At 33.4% G+C, this 21,704-nt stretch overlaps 3 protein-coding genes across 3 annotated transcripts; 2 read left to right on the top strand and 1 right to left on the bottom strand.

Moving 5' to 3' along the window:
- Nucleotides 1-637: 637 nt before the first annotated feature.
- Nucleotides 638-6,227, bottom strand: LOC114418489 (COP9 signalosome complex subunit 1-like). The gene is made up of 6 exons (XM_028383855.1): nucleotides 5,651-6,227; nucleotides 3,654-3,974; nucleotides 2,478-2,594; nucleotides 2,284-2,369; nucleotides 1,341-1,575; nucleotides 638-1,116 (listed from the first exon to the last, which is right to left on the bottom strand). The coding sequence occupies exons 1-6, from the start codon at nucleotides 6,053-6,055 to the stop codon at nucleotides 940-942; spliced, it is 1,341 nt and encodes a 446-aa protein (XP_028239656.1). The 5' UTR covers nucleotides 6,056-6,227; the 3' UTR covers nucleotides 638-939.
- Nucleotides 6,228-7,173: 946 nt separating this feature from the next.
- LOC114418490 (plant UBX domain-containing protein 13-like) lies at nucleotides 7,174-14,702 on the top strand. Its single transcript, XM_028383856.1, has 10 exons — nucleotides 7,174-7,427; nucleotides 8,129-8,190; nucleotides 8,375-8,894; nucleotides 8,997-9,080; nucleotides 9,161-9,280; nucleotides 11,693-11,902; nucleotides 11,979-12,098; nucleotides 12,502-12,642; nucleotides 13,503-13,559; nucleotides 14,350-14,702. Exons 1-10 carry the CDS (start codon nucleotides 7,350-7,352, stop codon nucleotides 14,455-14,457), a joined length of 1,500 nt encoding a protein of 499 aa, XP_028239657.1. The 5' UTR covers nucleotides 7,174-7,349; the 3' UTR covers nucleotides 14,458-14,702.
- Nucleotides 14,703-19,264: 4,562 nt separating this feature from the next.
- LOC114417846 (plant UBX domain-containing protein 9-like) lies at nucleotides 19,265-21,291 on the top strand. Its single transcript, XM_028382876.1, has 3 exons — nucleotides 19,265-19,410; nucleotides 20,220-20,282; nucleotides 20,879-21,291. Exons 1-3 carry the CDS (start codon nucleotides 19,357-19,359, stop codon nucleotides 20,999-21,001), a joined length of 240 nt encoding a protein of 79 aa, XP_028238677.1. The 5' UTR covers nucleotides 19,265-19,356; the 3' UTR covers nucleotides 21,002-21,291.
- The last annotated feature ends 413 nt before the right edge of the window (nucleotides 21,292-21,704 follow it).

Here is a 21,704-nt window from a genome sequence, read left to right on the forward strand (position 1 = left end):
AATTATTGTTTAGTCCTTATAAAATAACAAATTTTAATTTTGGTCCCAATAAAAAATCATTTGATTTTAATCCTTCCAAAATCTTATATAACTATTTTTATCTCTAAAATTCATTTTAAGATAGATAAATAATATTTATTTTAACAATCAAAATCTTTTGGTAGTATCATATAATAATAATAATAGGGATTCAAAACAAAATAGTTATGAGTGTGAAACTTAAATAAAAAACAAATTATAAGGACTAAAATAAATAAAAAAACACTAATGTTATAAAAAATAAAAATATATTTAAGTCTATTAATTTATATTATATATATAACACTTTTCTAATTTGATTCACTAGAAAAAAATGAAAGATTTTAGAAAATAATTGTTGTGGTTGCTTCAAATTCATAAGACATTCAAATATGTTAAAAAACAATATAAAAAAATATAGTCATGATCCAACAATTAAACGTATGCATATAAACCCAAGCAGCCAACCCGCCCCCACCACATTTTCTTGACAGGTCAAGGTTTAGTAAGTTGAAAACTTTAAACCTTTCCTGCCAAAATAAGCAAGTTAAACGAGTTGATTTGACACAACAGGTCCAACCCAGCACAATTACTATCTTCTAAGAGAACACTAATATAATTTTTACCAGAACAAAGAATTCTTAAGACAGATCATGAGAATGTTTTCATCAACACTCAAGTCTTACGCAACGGAGTTACCAAAAATGAGGTGCAGGTTAAAAACAGGAAATGAAGATCTTGTGACGAATTAATTGAGAAATTATGAAAGAGTATATACAAAAGAAACCATAATATGCCGTTAAATGTTTGCACAAAGTACGTTTGCAACCTTGATTCACTCCAGAAACTTGCTTCGTTATAGTTGATCAATGCCTGCTATAAATAAAATAGCAACTTGGTCCCATTATCATCAGTTCATAATCAAAGTTTCCGTAATGCTCTAAGATTGAACTCATGCTTGATAAGATTTGATCTCAGTAACATGGAACGAACATCACGATCAAATTCCCTTCCAGTTTCCAGAACCCTTTGAAAGGTGGCATTCCTTTGATCTGCATGCCGCGCATACAAAATTTTGTTGTGCGAATCAATTCGAGCCTGCAAAGTGCAAAAGGTTCCACCAAAAATAAACTGCTTAAATCCCATACAAGTCTGTTTTATTGTAAAGATACAAAAAAAAAAAGAATCATCTTCAAAAGTTATTTGGCCACAGGCAAATAAAAAAAATGAAAGTATGTAATACTGAGATGTCGATTTTTTCCATTATAAATTCAACCCAATCAAGCTATGGACTAGACAAGGCAAATTAAGTCAAACGGCACCTGTATCTGATTATCAGTAATCAGTGCTTCTAGTTCTTTCTCAAGTCCAGCAACAGTTGTCTTGAATGCATTAGCCATCATGTTCAAATCAACAGACACAAATGGGTGTGTGTACTGGATAAGGGCTTTGTGACGAATTTGATCATAAAGTGTCTCAACATGGTCATGCAAATGTATATCAAGCAATAGGTTTGCTTTGAGGTTCCCGAGGTATTCCAGACATGAAGCATAGTGACTGAGAAAAGGAAGCAAAGAGATCAAGATATATATATTTCCAGAGAGCCAGAGCAAAAACACGTAAAGAAAGAAAGTAAGACATTGCAAAGAAACAATATGAGCAACATATATATGCAAAACAATCAAGAGTAAAATAAATATTGAAAGATGTAATTCATGTCACGAGCCACTTTTCAGATTCCACCAATTCAACAATATTAAAATAAGAATTTAATTAGTATGCACAGACAGTAATCACATATTGTCTTGTATGGTTTGTTTATTGACTTTTGACTTTCCTGGGATGATTTTTAATTAGAGTTGACAATATAAAACTTTTAACATTGCGAAATGCAAATCCTTAAAATATCATGATATTTAAATCAAAAGGACAACAATCAAGAATATCAGTTAACTCTAACCAACCTCCTTATCAAGGGGAAAAAAAAGAAAAAAGGTTCAACAACATCAATAATCAATATAACGAATTCATGTCTATATTCTCCACGCATACCTTCCAATCTAATTTCTTAAAGATCCTGGTAATTTTTTCAGACCAGCTTAGCACCACACACGAAGAACTTCATGTACCTATTTTACCGGTAATTCTTTATAGTTTTATTTTAATTCAGTTAAGCAAGAAAAGAAAAGTGACGCCTAGTGACTAACCCCTAATACATTACATAGGTGAACAACAAAGAAAAAGAGAACATGAGGACCAACTTACCTTGAGTAAAAATCATTTATCAGTTCCCTTACTTCAGGTACTAACTCTAAGAAATTGCGGAAGTTGGAATTGTCTATAACTTTGCTCTGCCAAATATTGAAAAGGAAAAAAGAGAAAACAAAGATAATGTCATCAACGTTTCAGAGCAGTCATTCAAAAGAAGAACCATCGTAACAATATAATGGAGTACTTGCCTTTAACTCTGCCCGATCAAATGTTGCAAGTGCACAAAGTCCTCCATATGTTGCAACATCTTGAGATGCAATTACGTCATTATAGTGACTTCCCAGTTCAGGTCCTGTTTCTAGAAACTGCATTAAATAAAGAAAACAAGGTTGCCAAAGTTATTTGCCATGGTAGTTCAATCGGGATACAAATCATGTATTGGAAAGCTTCTGAATCGAATGGTAAGAATCATGATCAAAAGCATAACACACACACAAAAACATTGTAGGAGCATTTGAACATAAAGAAACATGAAAAATAAAAACATACATATATTATGGTTTATTTAGTTTTTTTTACTATTATTATTTAGTTTATATATTATATGTTATGCTTTAAATAGTTTATTACATTTTGATCACTATGTTTATTTATTGTATTATATTTATTATTAATATATTATTTAATTTGTTATACTATATGTTATGGACTATTTAGTTTTTTTGTAACTACTATTATTATTTAGTTTATATAAATGCCTCCTGATAATAAGGGGTATTACTTGCTGCAGATGCTGCAGGAATTCTATTTCGTAGGGAGTAGTTTTACTTATTGTTTCTTTTGTTTTTTCCATGAATTTTACCACAGAGAGAGAGAGAGAGACTAATCTGGACACAAATTAGAACCCAACAAAAAAAAAAGAAAATAAGGTTGGGCCACATGGCCCAATTTGTCTCCTGAAATCCTAATTCCTTGAGGAGAGATTGCAGCGCCGCAAACAATAACAGGGAGGTTGCAGCGGAAAACAAAATTGCTCCCGCTAACCTGCATGGCCACTGCGATTCAGCCACAAAACGGAGCCAATTCTGCCGCGACAGCAAACATGCACCACACCACTGTTACAGAGTCGGTTCATGCATGAAATTGAAAAGAAACTTGTGATTCATGCGATTCTGGAACAATACAAGCAATTCATACCCAAAAACAATTTGACATCTGATTCGTATCATTGGGTCTCCGAATTGCATTGCATCGCAATACTTACTACCATGTTATTAGCAATTAAGTTCATAGGTTATCATACATCCAACAATGATAAATGAGTATTGAATCCTCAACCTCTGAATCAGGAATTTCATAGACCATGCTAAATTGATCTAAGTCTAGACTGACTCTGAGAAAAAGTAGAGTGCTAAGGAACAGACCTTTCGGGCAGCAAGCTTGTACTTTTTGGCCTCTAGATTAGCCAATCCTGCAGCACATCGTAGCTTTGCAACTGTTACTGCTTCAGGGGCATCTGGTGCCTGTTCTGCCTTGCTAACATAGCTTGTAACATGAGAAAATTGACCCATCTCAATGCTGACCAGAATTGCACTCATACACATATGAATAATGTGCTTTGATGTAGTGCAATAATCCCGAGTACGGACATAACTTTTAAAAGCGTCCCCCAATTGACCATGAGCATAGTAAAAGTCTCCAAAATCATTGAATCCCATCCTAATGCTTTCCTTAATCAAGTTTGTCTGCAAAAAATAAATGCGATGAACAAATTGACAGGATAAGGAATCAATGATAATTTACGAAAAAACAGGTCTTACCAAAATACTCCTCATTGTCCTTATTATAAGGCACTTCAGACATCAATCACACAGACCAATAAAAGTAATTAATTAAGTTGATTTCATTGAATTTTTTTAAAAATGTTACAAATGTACCAATCCTTATTAATAATTAATTTAAGTCCAAGAGTATAATGCATCAATATCAATAAAAAGCACAAATACTTAGAATATTTAATAAGGGAAACTAATGGAAAAAAGATTTAATACTTCATAGGAATTCTAAAATGTCTTATAAAAACGACCATCGGTTCCTTCTAAACTATGCCTTATAATAAGAACCAGAGGGAGTATCATACAAGAGAATGCTATCTGAGTACACGAAAATAAATCAACCTATCCTTTTAGCTTCATATTTTTATTCTTTTAGACTTTTGTTTGAGAGGAATCCATCTAGCTTCTTTACCATGCCAATTATAAGGGAAGGGGGGGGGGGGGGGTCACACATTCACGAGACAAACACAAGGTAAAGCTCCACTTGGAAACTACTTCAAATCCACAACCATAGCAAACAGAAATGACATGACAATTAGTGTGTTTGGAAAACAATTTGCTTCAACATAATCATAATCAATGAGACACTGGTGTTGCTTCTCCATTTTCTGCCTTGGAATGTACAAATGTAAATTTTTAGTGATTCAAACAGTAACCACAAAAGGGTTGGTACATTTTTAACCAAGCCCTCTAACGCAACCACAAAATACAAGAAGCTGCAGAGTTTCCTGTCAAAATAGCACACAACTGAGCACAACAATCATCCCCCCAGAACTCTAAACAAAACTATCTGCGGAACTCTTTGCATAAATAACCAACACGCACCCAACTCTTCATCTCTCATAAATAAGCACTAGAGTATAAAAAACACAAGGTGAAAGCAATGCATACTAATCACCAAACAAAAGCTACATACACATACAAGCTACAGCACATCCCAAAAGATCGTTGAATGTATACAAAACACAATTGTTTGCAGTTTAAGCATCAGCACAAACAAATGTTATAGTCAAACAACAAATTTTATCCAACAACAAACAAAAGAGTTCGAAACAAACAAACAAGGTTCAATCCACCACAACAACAAATAACTCTACAACTGCCCTGTAAGGTCTTAAAAACAGTTAGCAACCACGATTGAGGCCGCAACATCAAGGTTTTTAGATTTGCAACCATAATTGCCACCAAAGTCACATTTGTTCGCAATTTCCCGCAATACCAAGAATCACAACGAAACTGCTACCACAGTTTAAAACCTTAGTCTGCAACTGTGGCCAACTTTCGCAACCGCCAAAGTCACATTTGTTCGCAATTTCCCACAATATCAAGGATTGCGACAAAACTGATACCACAATTCAAAACCTTAGTCTTCACTAACACTACTTATCATCAATGACACGTGCGTTTAAAACATCCTACAATTAAAACCTAAGAACACATTTAATAACCTACATTCAAATAAGCTGAAAACAATAAGCGATTATATTCTATTTAATTTTTAATTGACTAGGCCAACCAAAGACTCTAGGCCAAAAACAAAACCACAGCAATTCCCAATTTTCAACCAAAAAACTATAAAAACGAACCCTATAGGCATTGAGTTCGTTCTCGAGCTTCTCCTTCTTCTGCTCAGCTCTCCGATCCACGGTGTCGCACCATGCCGCGTCCATGTCGTAGTTCGGGCCCAGCCTCCCGTCGATCTTCTGCACGACCTCCCTGAACAGCTGCGTGTTCTCTCCCTTCTTAATCTCGTCGTAGGCCATGCGCAGCGCCTCGAGCTGCGTCGCCGCGTTGTTCATCTTGTCGGCGAAGAAGAGGAGCCTCATGATCTTCGTGCGCCCCGAGTATAGCGCCGCGTACGCCTCGATGTCGAGCTGGTCGCCGCTCATGATTGCGCGGCGGCTCCGCTTGTCTCCGTCGTCGCCGACGCCACCGCCGTTGGCGTAGATTTCGTCGATCATCGGACCCGAGGTCTCGTCGTCGCCGTCCATGTTCCTATGAGATTAGGGTTAGGGTTTGCGAGGGTTTTGTTTCGGTGCGGTAGGGTTCACTGGGTAGGGTGGCTCGCGCGGAGGTGGTTTATTGTGTTACTATGTATTCACGGAGATCGCTAAGTACTCTTCGGTGCTCTTGCTCTACTTGTTAGTACTTAGTAGTACTGTGGAGATAACTGAACGGGGTCGTTTTGTGTTTCGGTGACTTTGTATTCTGAATAGATAAGTCTCAAGTATTTTATAATAAATAAATATTGCTATGTTAAAATATATTTAATTTGATTTATATAAAATTATTTTAATATTTGATATTTTTTTATCCTTATTATTAATCTCCATTAGAATGAATAAATGATGTCATCATTTGATAGTTTCAATATGTCACATTAGAATGAAATATGACATCATCATTAATTTATAAAGATGAAAATCAAAATAAATACAATGAAATTAAAATATAAATAACATATTTGCATGAATGAAAAATATTTAAATTTGAAATTACATATTCAAATAAAATAAACATTTCAAATTAATTTATACACATCTCAGTTTATACACTTTTCTACCTTCAAAATATCTTTTTCATTCATTTTTTTTCTCTTTATCTTTTTTAATAATGATGACAATTGACTATAGTAGTAACAATAATATGGTAATCACATTTATATAGTAATCACATAGTATATAAATAATGGTGATGATAAATTGATAATAACCATGATGATAAATTATTAAGTGTGTCATATTATTAAATGCACAAATTTTTTATAAATCTGAATCAATAATTTTTGAACCATTTTATAGAAGGGGTTCGATTAAGTGAATTACCTTTATAAAATGCATTGATTTTTTTTATATAAAACCATAAATCGGTTATTTTAGGATCGGATCAGTTCAATTTTATCTGTTTTTTACTCATGTATGAATTAATTTTTCTAAAGAACAGATCCAAATCGAATCTTTTTAAAAAAAAATTAATAGAACCGTTTTCAAAAGTGGTTGGATTTATTTTTTCTTCAAAACGATTTATTTTTTATTTTTTTTAAAGCCGTTCAGTTTAATCTTTTAGATCACTTCTAATTTTTTTTCACAGTCAAGTCATAAGTGGAAAACAGTGGAGACTGGAGAGTGTCACACGTCCAACGGACTGAGACAGAGGTTGGGCCCACATCACAAAGTTGAATATAAAGGCTGGCGCGCATCATAGCATAACAATACTACAATCTACACTACACACTTCGCTGAACAGATACTAGTTTTTGGGTTTCTTCCTCAGATCCAGTGAACGATGGCCACGCCGGACGCCGTCGCAGCCTTCATGCGCATCACCGGAGCACCGGAGTTCGTCGCCGTCCGGAAATTAGAGGTCCACCTCAAATTCCCACTCTTCGCTTTTTCCTTTTTCACATTTTATGTTCTTTCATTTTCCGAATGCATTGCGTGGTGCCTCGCCACTTCTGCTGAGACAAATGCCGATCCAACAACAAAATGCAACGATTAAGAGCAACAACTAGGAACGATGCTTAAGTATTATTAAAGTTAGTTAGTATAGAGATAAGAGAAAAATAAGTTGTGTACTATCACCTTAAAACATATTTGTCGAATTTTATAATAGTTACCTGAAAGTTGTACCAACAGTGATTTCTACCAACAATCATTTTTGAATGATTGATAGTACATTACAATAAGAGAAATTGGACTATGTACTTTAGTGTAAATCCATCATCCAATCAGAAATCTTAAAATCATATCTTTTGATTGGTTGATAATAGATAGTCATTAAATAGACTATGTATTGACGGTATAGTTTTACACTAACATTTAATTACAAATCAGTATTTATGATAAGATTGTTATAGTCCCGTGTGATAATAATTTGATCTTAAGAAAAAAAAGAGATTAAAGAAAGAAAATTTTCTCTTTGATTTTCTTGTACCACTTACTTTAATTTTTTTAATAATCGTTGGTGTGAATTTAGGTAGTCATAATTTGTGAAATGCCGTGCATTTTTAAGAATAAAATAGCAAACCTTTATATTTTCTGACTTTTTGTTTAACTGGTCCGCAGGAATACGGAGGCAATTTAAATGAAGCTATCAATGCCCATTTTCTTGAGGTGGATAGGCACATGTATGGCAATGTGGTTTATAGAGTTGCTTTTATTTTCTTTCATCTTAATGCCTTTCTTGTAAATTTTCTTTCACCTTTAATGATATTGTTAAACATGTTCTAAGAAGCTTAGTCTTCTTTTGATTTATTTTTGTACTCTCCTTTTATTTTATTTATTCAGAGTTTGTATGATTCTTGTGACTAGATTATCAGGTCAAGGGCAAAATTTTGCTGCTGCCCCACAATATGATAACTTTGGTGCAAGTAGTCAAAACCGTGGTGGTGGATCAAATGGAATTTTACCTTTTCTCAATGCTGCTAGAAGATTTCGACCTTCACTATTACTTGATCCAAATTATAGGAAAGAACTTAGAGATCTATATAATGGGATTGGTGGTTCTACTTCATTCACGAGTCGCCCACCACCTCTTACTTCCCATCCAGCGGAGGTGACGGAAGTTCCTGCAGGGATCAATAGTGCATTCAATCCACAATATCAATCAGGATTAAGCACTACAGGTGCAGATATGACTGGTCATTTATCATCTCACGGTTTAGGAGTTCGTGGGACAGATGGTTATCAGAACCAATACCCTTTAGCTCAGTCAAACGCCTCACATGTTCCTGATAGTGAAATAGAGGAAGCAATGCTTCAAGCAGCGATAGAGGCCTCAAAAACAGAGAGGAGAGGAGGTTCTTTATGGGAGCAAATTGATGTTCTTAATGTATACTCATAAGCATGAAGCCTACCATCTTGTTTTTACTTTTATTTCTATTTCTATATGCTTTCTAAAATTCCCCCTGCTTTCAATAAAACATTATTTCAGGATTCATCTGATGGTGGGCATCCTCAAGGTCATTTTCAGCAAGAAGATGATGATTTGGTTCATGCACTTTCGTTGTCCTTAGAGGTTTTTGAATATTCATTTTATTTGTACAATTCAATTTCTCCTTTTCCAGTCTTTCTGATTTTTAGTATCATTGAATTTAGACAGCAGAGCACGAGAAAGCAAAGCGTGACCTTCTAGTAGCAGAGGAAAAGGAAGGGCTTGGAGTTCATAATTTACTAGACAAGGGAAAGAAAACCAGCACTAACAGAAGCCAAATAGAGGTGTGTATTTTGTAAGCCTGATTATATTTTTCATATGTATATAGAAGACAAATGGGTATTAAAGAAGAAATGTATGCATGCATCGAGTGGATCTACATTGAGGATTCAGGGGGCCATTGTACAAAGTTTACAAAAAAATTCAATTACGTCTTTCTTTTCTTTTTGGTAAATATGTTCCACTCCCATTAAAAGCCCTTAGGGTTATATATTCTGGTTCTGGCTTTGCTCTTGTACTTTTCTGTTTTCTAACCAGTGTTGTATTATTTAAAATGCATAGAAAATACTACTGCACCATTTCAGGTTAGAAATTTGTCATAGTTGTAAATATTTTTGTAAATTTACAGAACTAGAAAATCTCTACTCTTTCTACTCTTTCGTTTAAAAAGAAATTATTAAAGAAGGTAATTGAGAATTACAAGATAGTGCTATCATTTGAGGTGAGATGTCTAAGAAAGTTAGGAAGGTTGCTAAAACAATTTTGGGTTAATCAAATGGTTTTGTACTAAGAGTTAAGAAATTTGGCAGTGGAATGAAAGTAAGAAAAGGAAAGAAACAAAAGAGAGCATTTTTAAGACCTTATGTGGATCTAATGACGCTGAAAATTGAGTAAGGTATCAGAAGGCTAGAAATGAGACAAGAAAAGTTGTGAGTGAGACACAGTTCAAATTAGAAGTTTAACCTGTGATGAGACACAGTTCAAAGCTTTATTAGAAGTTTTACTGTGATCTTTGGACCAAGAATGAAGGATGTAAGATATATAAGCTTTGCCTAAATTAGGGACAAGAAATCAAGATATTTGAGCAAGTAAAATGTATTATAGATGAAGAAGAAAAAAGATCAAGATATCAAAAAGAGATGGGAGAACTATTTTTGTAAGCTTTTCAATGGTAGGCAATGATTGACCAGTAATATGGGAGAGTTAGAAAGTCAAGAGGACAAACAAAATTTGACTTACTATCACATAATTCAAGTTATAGAGGTAAAAAAATCCCTTAAAACTATGGAGAATGGTAAAGTTGCCAACTCTAATTGTATTCTTATTGAAGTTTGGGAATGTGTAGGAGAATAAAGTATTATTTAGTTCACTTAGGCCTAAACTATTAATGAGAGTTTGAAGGACAAATGAGATATTGATAATTGTGAAACTAAAGAAGGATACAACTTATGAGTCACACTATGAAATTATGGGAAAAAGTTGATCCAACATAGATTAAGTGAAGATACTAAGGTTCTATATAATCAATTTGGATTTATGTTAGGAAGGTCTACAACATAAGCTATTTATCTTCTACAAAGACTGAGGAAAAGGTACCAAAGCAAAGGAAAAACAAACATAAAATTTTTATTGACTTGAAAAAAACATGATCAAATACCAAGAGAAGTTTGTGGAAGGTATTGGAAAAGAAAGGTGTTTGCATGACTTGTATCTGAGCTATATAAGACATGTGTGATTAGGTAACAACTAGTGAAAAGCTCCAAGACGAAAGACTTCTCTACAAGGATATGTTTACATTAGGCTCAAAGTTGAGTCTTTACTTGTTTAATTTAGTCTTGGATGTGCTTACCAAGGACATATGAAATATTATCCCTAAATATATATTTCTTTAAAAATGATAAAATTTTAATTGAGGAATTAAAGAAAGAAATTAACTCTAAACTAGAGATTTAGAGAGAAATATTGGAACAAAGGGATTTTGTTGTATGACAAAGTATATGTATTGCAATTTTAGATAGAAACAAGAGTAAATTTTAATCTCGGAGGTAAAAATGGGAGAAGACAAAAACCATGAATTTCTAAACTTAAGTATCTAGGATCAATATTACAAAATAATGGAGAAATTAATGAAGATATCACAAAACAGGATATCACACACATAGATATTTATAGTTGAAAAGTACCTACCAAACTCAAATTGAAATTTTATTGTACTTTTACATTATCAGTTACACTCTATGATAGCAAATGTTGAGCTTTAAAGGGATAATAAGAGACAAAAGTGAAGATTCACAGAAAAGAGTATGTTAAAATGAATGTGTGGCCTCATAAGAAATGACATGATACAGAATGATTGAATACAAGACATATTGGTGTGACCTTTACTGAAGCCTTATGCGTGCATAAAAAATTCTTGGGTCTCCATCTTCAATGGTAACCTTTTCAGCAAGAAACACATCTTCATTTCGTTGACTGTGACCACCAGCACTGTGGTTTGACGAATGACCGATGATTGGTTGTGCAACATCTTGAGATACAATTTGATCAGATGATGTTCCTAACTTGATTTAGAAAATAGATATATATTTGTCAGAAAGAAAGATATATTGGCCATTCAATCTTATTTTATTAAGTTATTGACCATTCAATCATATTTTATTAAGTTATTGACCATTCAATCTTATCTCACAATGTAGTGGGGTGGTATTTCTTCTGAAGAGCTTAATGAAGCTTTGTTAGCTGAAACTGCACTTTTTGGTGAAATTTCCAATCACAGTTCTCAAAATTTTTCATCCTTGCCTAATCTGCAACATCATCCAGAACAAAATGTGGATCCCAAGACGCAATGCCTGTCCACTTCCATGTCACAATTATTAAATGACTCTCGCTTGCTGAAACAACAACAGGTTTGGATTCTTGCCTGTGATGGCTGTGTGATCAAGGTTTATGACATGATGCATCATTTGCCATAATTTTGTGCAGGATGCTGAATATCTAGAGTCACTACGAGCTGATAAACAAAAGGAATTGAATTCTCTCAATAAAACTGAAAGCCATTCCTCAAAGGAAGAAGAGTCATGCAAAAAAATGCTTGAAGAAAAGGTAACACATTTGCTCAGTTTGTGACTTGTTGACTTTGTTCCTGCTGTTGGTTGTGATATGAATATGAAATGTAACCCTTCATCTACAGATGGTCAATATTACAAGTTAATTAAAGGTTGCATGACTTTAACTCCAGATCTTTTCTATCCATGTAAGATTGAATGGTTGATAACTCAAAAATAGCTCCTTTCTCCACTAAAAAAAATAGTGCTTGTGCTTGACATGCCCCTATGTATGTTTTTGTGTGAATGGGTAGTTATTCTGAGTTTGTTTGGTTTTCCTGTATTTGTAAATGGTGGTTATTCTTAAATATATCATTATTATAAACTATATAAATACAAATCCAATATTAGATGTGGCTAGAGGCAAGCACCACTGAATTGTGTGTCCCTTGTGATTGCAGGGATTGGGGAAAATGCTTGACAAGAAAGAAGTTGGGCTTCCCAAAGAACCGCCGTTATCTGATGAAGTAATTACTATCGTTGTTCGGATGCCAGATGGTGGTCGTTGTGAACGTCGCTTTCTCAAAACTGACAAACTAGAGGTAAAATTAGCATTAGAATATGATGAAAATTAAATTCTGGATCATATTCAGCTTAAAGGAATGAAGCTCAGGTCCTTACTGCATAAATAAGAAATTTCTGATGAAGCAGAGAATACTGCCCCAAAACTTTGAAACAACAACAGGAAAGAAAAACCAGAATAACTCAAGAAGAAAATAGGAACAAACACAACAAAACAGTATACATTCCCCAAGCCAACAACACCTCCATTACAAAAAGTGCTCATATATCCTCCTAAAAGTTCTAGCCACCCTCCCCTTTGTGATTTGCTTCATCATTACGCTTACAATTTTCCAATTCTCTTCCCCCAATCTCCTCTTGCCAGCAGCCCATTATGTTCAGCATTTCCTGTTCATTTCCAAAGGATTTCTCCACTTCCTGACTCCCTTCTTTCATTAAATTTCCATCATTTCCCCTTTTATCTGTTCTTCTCTCATATGCCAACAGACATTTGCTCCCCTTAAGCCCATTTTTCTGTTTTATCTCTCTCTTGTTTGGAGAATTGAGTCATTGTTTCCTACAATCGAATTCATTTTTAATATCACATGAGATCAAATTCTTTGTAAGTTCTGCATTTAAATTAGCATACTTTTTTCAAAGTTTATTTTTGAATTATCAATTTTCTCTCACAAGAACCTAGAGGAAAATAATTTCTCACTTCATTTTAAGTCATTTCTTTTACAAAATCAAACAAGTCTTTTCTATATTCCCCTTATTTACTTCATGAATGCATACCTATGAAATAGGCGTGAAAACATTTTGAGGTGTAATATGTCTATTTTACATTACTGTGAAAGTTGGCATACTTGGCTAACAAATTGTCATTTTGTTACCTTGGTAGCTTCTTTTTGATTTCATAGACATTTGTGGAGCACAGAAGCCTGAAACCTATAGACTTGTGAGTGCCTCTTTCCCTATCCACTTGATTTCTGGATTGAACCTTTATGTATTTTTACTATGGCATGATTTATGTCATGCCATTTGAACACACTTCCTCTTATTGGTTGAAATTTAATGGAAATTGCAAAATTTTGTGGGTTCCACATCTTATTTAATGAATCTTTCTCATGATTTCGTAGTTTTTTAACCAATAAGAAAGAGTGTTGGGAGCGTGTTAGAAAGTGTGTTTCTAGCAATCCTCTTTTTGTCAATAGTGTTGCTAAAGGTGTTTAGTTTCTGTAAATGCTTTTATGACCATAATTTTTTCATTAAGGTTATCGAACTTCATGCTTGATAGTATATGATCTAAACAACTTTCTCAGTGACGATTGTTTCTTGACTCATGTCATGAGTTATGCTGGTTCCAAGTTTATGTGTAATCAATACTTGGGAATGCATTTAACTTATAGTAGTTGAGAATATTTAAACTGTGTTAATGTGGCATGACCATATCAGAATATATTGATTTTCATATTTTTCATACTACTGTCTATTCTATGTGATCCATCAAATACGTTGATTATACATTCTAACAGCATATCCTAAAACGAATTTAGTGATTGATATGCCTTTTTATGAAAACTGACAAAGGCATAGATGATGGCACTTAAGTTTTCTTTATCCTTGGGTTTAAGTATGTAATACATTTCCATCGGATACAATTTTTGTAGTATGGGGACAATTATCTTGATCATTAATTATTTTTAACCAGCATATGATCAGCTATCATTGCTCCAATGTTTTAACAGGTAAAGTCATACCCGCGTCGTGCCTACAGTATTAACGATTGCTCATCAACCTTCAATGAAGTAGGCCTTAGCAAAAACAATGAAGCTTTGTTTCTGGAGTTGATTTAGTTTCATCTATTTTCCTTGAAGTATCTTGATCTTTTTTATTTTTCTGACTTTGTAGTATCTTGATATGTACAATATATAGATTTGGACCCCAAAAAAACTTTTGAGACGGTTGATAAAAAAGAAAAAAGAAAAGTGGACGAATGATATTCATTGAAGACAATAGAGGGCATCTTTTTGTCAAAAGATCTTATTACTTGTCAAGTATTATATTTTGAAATGAAAGAATTGGCTATTAGACAAACATACATGACCATTTTGATCGAGCTCATTTTCTAATATCTACATTATTCATTCAGAGTGATAAGCGTGAAAAGGTTTATTTTTTAGATTTTAGTTTGGGATTAGTGGGAAAAAAATTGGGTGGATCATTGTATGTTTTTTCTTTATGTCTTAAATTTATGAAGTTGAATCTTAGGGATTGTACCAAGAGTTAATTAATCTCACTTTGCAACCACTTGAAAAACAAATAAAGTGAATGCCTTGTGATTTTGTAGGAACCAAAGACTTAAAAGGGTTCAAATTTTACTACATTTGTGTTTGGTTTGGTGTTGAATCACGTTCAACGCCAAATTTGCCTCACATAAATCACGTCTAATGTGTTTTGGAACTGCAATTCTTATAAAACAAAGACACTAAGTATATTAAGAATAACAAAGGCCATTAAAATTTATGGACTACTAACCGTGTGTTTTATGTGTAGCAACATATATTATGTTACAAAAACGTTGTTGTTTTTTTTTTATTATTGCGCTTACAAATAACTATTTAAATAAAAGTGTTTTATACTAAATGTCCATTGAACGGTTTTTGAACCAAGCGTCCGATCATTTTTATACCAAGCATCCAACGTGTTTTTTTTTTCAACAAGCTCTAATATTTTATTTTTACATGGATTTTGCTTTATAAGAAGAAGGATTTGAAATTAAGAGAATTGAAGTTGTAAGGCAAGGATAACCGTTACATGTGTTATGCAAGTATGTGGGAGTGAAGGACCACCTCAAGACAAAGATATGGGTTGCCAAATGTTATTTGAAGTCAACTCATGAATCCTCAATGCCAATTTCTCCACACAAAGCACAAATAAGTACAAGGAGAGTAGATCACCCGATGCAACCCTCTAAGAGAGGCAAAAATTATCTAGTTTGGACCCATTCCTAAGGATGGAGAGATTGGATCCCTGAACTGTGATGAGATTAGTAATTAATACATGAAACCCAAAGTTAAGAAGGAAGGAATGAAGGAAATTCCAATTAACTTATCTTATGTCTTTTTTATGTCAACTTTAATAACAAGTAGACTATTCTTAGTCCTTGTCCTTTGAATTAATGGAGCGCCTACTGTGCCAGAACCACATTCTCGCGAGTCAACATATTTAAGTCTTTGAAAGCCTTGCTCACCATCCTCCAAAGATCATCACCCATGATGAACCAATATTACTTGAAAAAGAAAGGTTGGAAGCCATCAAGTCCTCAAGTTTTAAAGACTTCAAGACATTATTAATTTACCTATTTTTATTAATTAATTATTTATTTTTTACATATAACATTGTCAAATGTTTTGAAATAAAATCAACTATTTGAGGTTTTAAAACGTTTTTTTTTTGGATAACCTTTCTAATAATACAGAGTTTATTAAGCTGTATTTGTTTTCCAATATGGAAATAATATTAGAATTTTTTATTTTTTATGTAGGACTCATAATTTTTACACTCCATTTTAATTAATTTAAAATTTTATTTTCTATTTCTATCTTTTTATTTTCTTCCTCTAAACCAAATACATCATTAGGGAACGTTGGGGGGAGGTTTTTTCATGACTAGGAATTATAAATATGTGAAATCATGTTTTCTGATAATGAATAAAATTTGTTTGTAGATTATTAATAATCTTTAGATAAGTTTTTCAAGAATCAAAGAATTATATATATTTTTACCAATTATTTTAATTATTTATCACATTATATAATTTAATAAATAATAACATGACCTTTATTATATAATAAATGAAAAATTAAACTTGAAAAAAAAATAAGATTCTCACTTCCCCTATCAAAAAGTTTTAATGAGAAATTGATTAAAAAAATATTCCAAAAAACATTTTTTTCCAGAAATATTATTTTTTTAAAATACATACCAAATCTAAAAAATATAAAAAGTAAATTTTCCAACATTTCCGAAAAACCAAGTACTTCTCTCAAAAATGTTCCCTCAGTGTAAGTAGGGGAGCAGTGCAAAGTGTTTCATTTTAGCAGTGTGATTTATTTATTGGTTAATAGATGGTGTCAGCAGTTAGCAGTTAGCACGCGTCTAACGGATTCGGACTTCGCCAAAGTTGAAGTATAAAGTTGGCGCTGCCAGACATTCCCGTAATCATAACAACGTAACACTACACACTTTCACTGCACAGACAACAAACCTTTCATATCAATGGAGAAAACCAAGGCGACGCCGGCCGCCATCGCAACTTACATGAAAGCCACCGGAGCACCGTGGTCCGTCGCCATCCGGCAATTAGAGGTCCACTTCACATTCCCCACTCTTTTTCTATTCTTTCTTCTTTCTTTTCCTCCTTCGTTACGCTTATAGTTACGATACATGCAAGATTGTAGTTACATTACCATAACTACGTACATCTCTTTTTTTTCTTATTTTAGTTCGATCTTCAAAAAAAAAAAAAAGATTGAAGAAGAAAGAAAGAAAGAAAGAAAAATTTCCCCTTTGATTTTCTTGTACTTCTCACTTTAAATTTTGTTTTTTCGTGCATTTTTTTAATGTATTTTTCTGACTTTTTGTTTAACTTGTCTGCAGAAATACGGAGGCAATCTAACGGAAGCTATTAATGCGCATTTTTTTGGAGAAGATACGCACGAGTATGGGAATGTGGTTGATAGAGCTTCTTTTATTTTCTTTGATGATATTATTTTTACTAAAATGCTCTAAGAAGCCGAGTTTAATTAATTTTATTTCCTCAGACTTTGTATGATTTTTGTTGTGACTAGATCATTGGATGAAGAACAGCAAAATCTTGCAGCTTCTGCCTCACAACATGATAACCCTGGTGCAAGTAATCAAGACCCTTTAGCTGAGTCAAGTGCCTCACATGTTCCTGATGTTGGAAAAGAGGAAGAAATGGTTGAAGCAGCGATGGAGGACTCAAAAACCGACACGGCAGTAGCTTCCTCATCGCAGCAAATGGATATTCTCCAAGTATAATACTCATAGCATGAAGCTTGCCATATTGTTGTTACTTCTATTTCTATATCTCTATATGCTTTCTAAAATTTATCCCTACTTTGATAAAACATTGTTTCAGGATTCATCTGATCATGAGCTTCCTCAAAGTCATTCTCAACAAGACTATCAATATGATTTGGAACGTGCAATTTTGTTATCCTTAAAGGTTTTTTAATATTCCTTTTATTTGTACAATTTCAATGTCTGTCCACTTCTACGTCACAATTGTTAACTGACACTTGGTTGCTGAAACAACAATAGGTTTAGACTTTAGATTCTTGCCTTTAATGGCTGTGTGATTAAGGTTTATGACATGATACATCATTTGTCATAATTTTTTGCAGGACCTTGACGATCCAGCGTCACCGGTAGCTGAGGAAGCAAACATGTTGAGTTCTCTCAGTGAAGCCGAAAAAATAGAGTTAACCAGAAAGATACTTAGGGTAATACATTTGCTGAGTTTGTGACCTGTTGTCTTTGTTCCTGCTGTTAATTATGATATGAATACGACTTTATTCCTGCTGTTAGTGGTGATATGAATGACTTTATTCCTGTTGTTTGTTGTGATGTGAATATAAAGGTTGCATGACATGCCCCATGTATGTGTTTGCGTGCATGGGGGTAGTTATTCTAAGTTTGTTGGGTTTTCTTATATTCATTAATGGCTGTTATTCTTAAATATATGATTATTATAAACTATATAAATACAAATCTAATATTACATTGTGCTAGAGGCAAGTGTACTTTGTGTCTGATGTTTAATCTTTACACTATTAAGGGAACATATGCTTGAGGTTTTGTTTCATTGTGTTTACTTATGAATATGTTGAAGTAACTCAATTAACCACTGTTCCTCAAGCTTACTTTTGTCCAACTGTTTGTGCATTAAACCACCCAAGATCAAATTCTTTATATTGGATCATCCCATAAATAGTCATTTGGGCCTTCCCAAGATCAAATTCTTTATATTAAACCACTGTTCCTCAAGCTTACTTTTGTCCAACTGTTAGAAAGAGGGTATGGGTAGCGGTCATTTTTTTTTTTATCTCCAATGTACTGAAAAAATAAAAGTACTTGTAATCTAAGATAAATATGCTTTTCTAGTAAATATAGATGATTAGGTTGACAGTGATGATTTCCAACTTTCATTTGAACAACTGAAATCTTTTATGAAATTCAATCATAGTTTTCAATAGTTGCAATTCATGGAATAGTCATCACAACAGAAAAACGCACCAAATTGTGGCTGCTACTTCTATCTAGGGGTAAAAACACCACTTTGTCCTTCTTGTGTCTCTTCTTGTTTATTATTTCTGTTTCTCTTCTGCATTTGTGGTGTTTGCTACGAAGCATATATACACTTCAAGAAAGGATGTCTTTCAGACACATATTGGACATGTATTATTTACGTGATGTGTAACTGACACTTGTGTTAAAGAGGGTGCAACAATTCAAATTCTACTGAGGGATTTTAAATTTTGCAGTAATACAATGTTAGCCTTTTTTTCCGTGTGTGTGGGTACATTACTCTTATAATTTTTTATTGCTTTGGTAGGAGAATTTCTTGTACTTTGTTTCTAAGAGCACAACTGAATTGTGTGTGCCTCACTGCCTCATGATTGCAGGAATGTAGGGAAAGGGCTCAAGCAATTACTATTGCTGTTCATATGCCAGATGGTCGTCTCATTTGTCGTCACTTTATCAAAACTGACAAACTTGAGGTAGAATTAGTGTTAGAATATGTTGAAAACTAAATTCTGTATAGTATTCAGTTTAAAGGAATGGATCTCAGCTCCTTTTTCGTCCCAAAACAGAGAAACAACAACAAGAAAGAAAAACCAGAATAACTCAAGAAAATAGGAACAAACACTACAGGATAGTAAACACTCCCCAAGCCAACGCCACCTCCACTACCAAAAAAGCTCAGATACTCCTCTTTGTGATTATTTCATCATTAAACTTATGATTCTGCAATTCTTTTCCCCAATCTCCTCTTTCCAGCTGTCCATTATGTTCATCATTTCCCTTTCACTTCCAATGGATTTCTCCACTTCTTAACTCCTTTCTTTCATTAAATTCCAATTCCTGCCACCATGTTCTTCTCTCATACACCAACATGCATTTACTGCCCTTACCATTTTTCTGTTTTTTTTTTCTCTCCTGTTTGGTAAACTGAGGCCATTGTTTCCTACTATCGAATTCGTTTTTAATACCAGATTAGAACAAATTCCTGGTAGGGTTCTGCATTTAAGCTGACATACTTTTTCAAAGCTCATTTTGGAATTATCAATGTTCTCTCACGAGAACCTAGAGGAAAATAATTCTCACTTCAGTTTAAGTCATTAATTCCTTTAAAAAATTAAACAAGTCTTTTCTATCTTTCCCTTATTTTACTTCATGAAGGCATACTCTTATGAAATAGGAGAGCGAAGCACCAGATAAACATTTGAAGAAGTAATATTGTCTATTTTACATTACTCTGAAAGTTGACATACATGGCCAACCAATTGTCATTTTGTTACCTTGGTAGGATCTTTTTGAATTTGTAGACATTGCTGGATTTCAAGAAATTTTGTCTGGAACCTATAGACTTGTGAGTGTCTCTTTCCCTATCCGCTTGATTTCTGGATTGAACCTTTATATTATTTTACTATGGCATGGTTTCTTTTAGTGTTGTAAGTAACTAAAGGTGTTGTTTAGTTTCTGTCAATGCTTTATTACCACAAATTTTACATTAAGATCATCGAACTTCATGCTTGATAGAGTATGTTCAAAATTACCTAGGTGAATCTCAGTGATCATTGTTTCCTAACACATGTCATGAGTTATGCTAGTTCCAAGTTTATGTCTAATTAATACCCGGTAATGCATTTAATTTATACTAGTCCTAATATTTAAAACATGTTAATGTGACATGATCATATCAGAATATGCTGGTTTTCATATTTTTCATACTACTTTCTATTTTATATGATCCATTAAATACATTGATTATATATTTTAACAGCACAATGTCCTCAAATTAATTCAGTGACTGTTATAACTTTTTGTGAAAACTGATAAAGGCTTAGTTGATGGCAGTTGGTTTTTTTTTTTTTAAATCTTGATCATTAATTATAACTAGCAGGATATGATCTCTTTATAATTAATTGAAATGATCCACTTTTCACTGCTCCAATATTTTAACAGGTACAGCATTTCCCGCGTCGTGCTTACGGTATTGAAGATTTCTCGTCAACCTTCGATGAAGTTGGCCTTAGCAACAATGAAACTTTGTATGTGGAGAAGATTTCGGCCCCAAGAAAACTTTGAAACGGTTGATAAAAAAGAAAAAGGAAAAAGTAATCTTTGTGACGGATGATATTCATTGAAGACAATGGGAGGGCATCTTTTTGTCTATACAGATCTCCTAGTTGTCAAGTATTATACTTTCAAATGAAAGAATTGGCAATTGGACAAACATACATGATCATTTGATTGAACTCATTTCCTAATTTCTAGGTTCATCGTTCATTTAGAGTGTGATAAGATACTGAAAAAGTTTATTTCTGTGATTTTAGTTTGAGATTGTAGAATAAATTGGGTGGATCATTATCTTTTTTATTTCTTAAATTTATTCAGTTGAAGCTGAGAGGGCTGAGGGATTGAAAGAAGAGATTTATGCCATCTTCTTGTCCTTTAGTCTAATCGTGCTTTTCACCCATTCTGCTAACAATGAACATGAAGTCATCATGAGCTACAAAGCAGATAGATTATCATGGCCACAAAGTGAATGGAAAACAAGTTGGGTAGTTAACAATGCAAAGTCTAATTATACAGCAAAAATTTTGTGCTTTTAAATTAAAAAAGACAAGAAAGCCAAATTTCATGTTTCAATAATTATTCTTCAATTCAAAGAATTTAAAAAGACATTTTTAAATAAACAGTTTTGGATGAGTTGTGTAGCCCCTCTAGCTAGGAAACAGCTAATTCATCAGCCCTTATAGATTGAAGCATGATCAAGTTGGACCACATT

Source organism: Glycine soja, chromosome 7 (genome assembly GCF_004193775.1).
Source record: "Glycine soja cultivar W05 chromosome 7, ASM419377v2, whole genome shotgun sequence".
In the NCBI taxonomy this organism is placed as follows: domain Eukaryota; kingdom Viridiplantae; phylum Streptophyta; class Magnoliopsida; order Fabales; family Fabaceae; genus Glycine; species Glycine soja.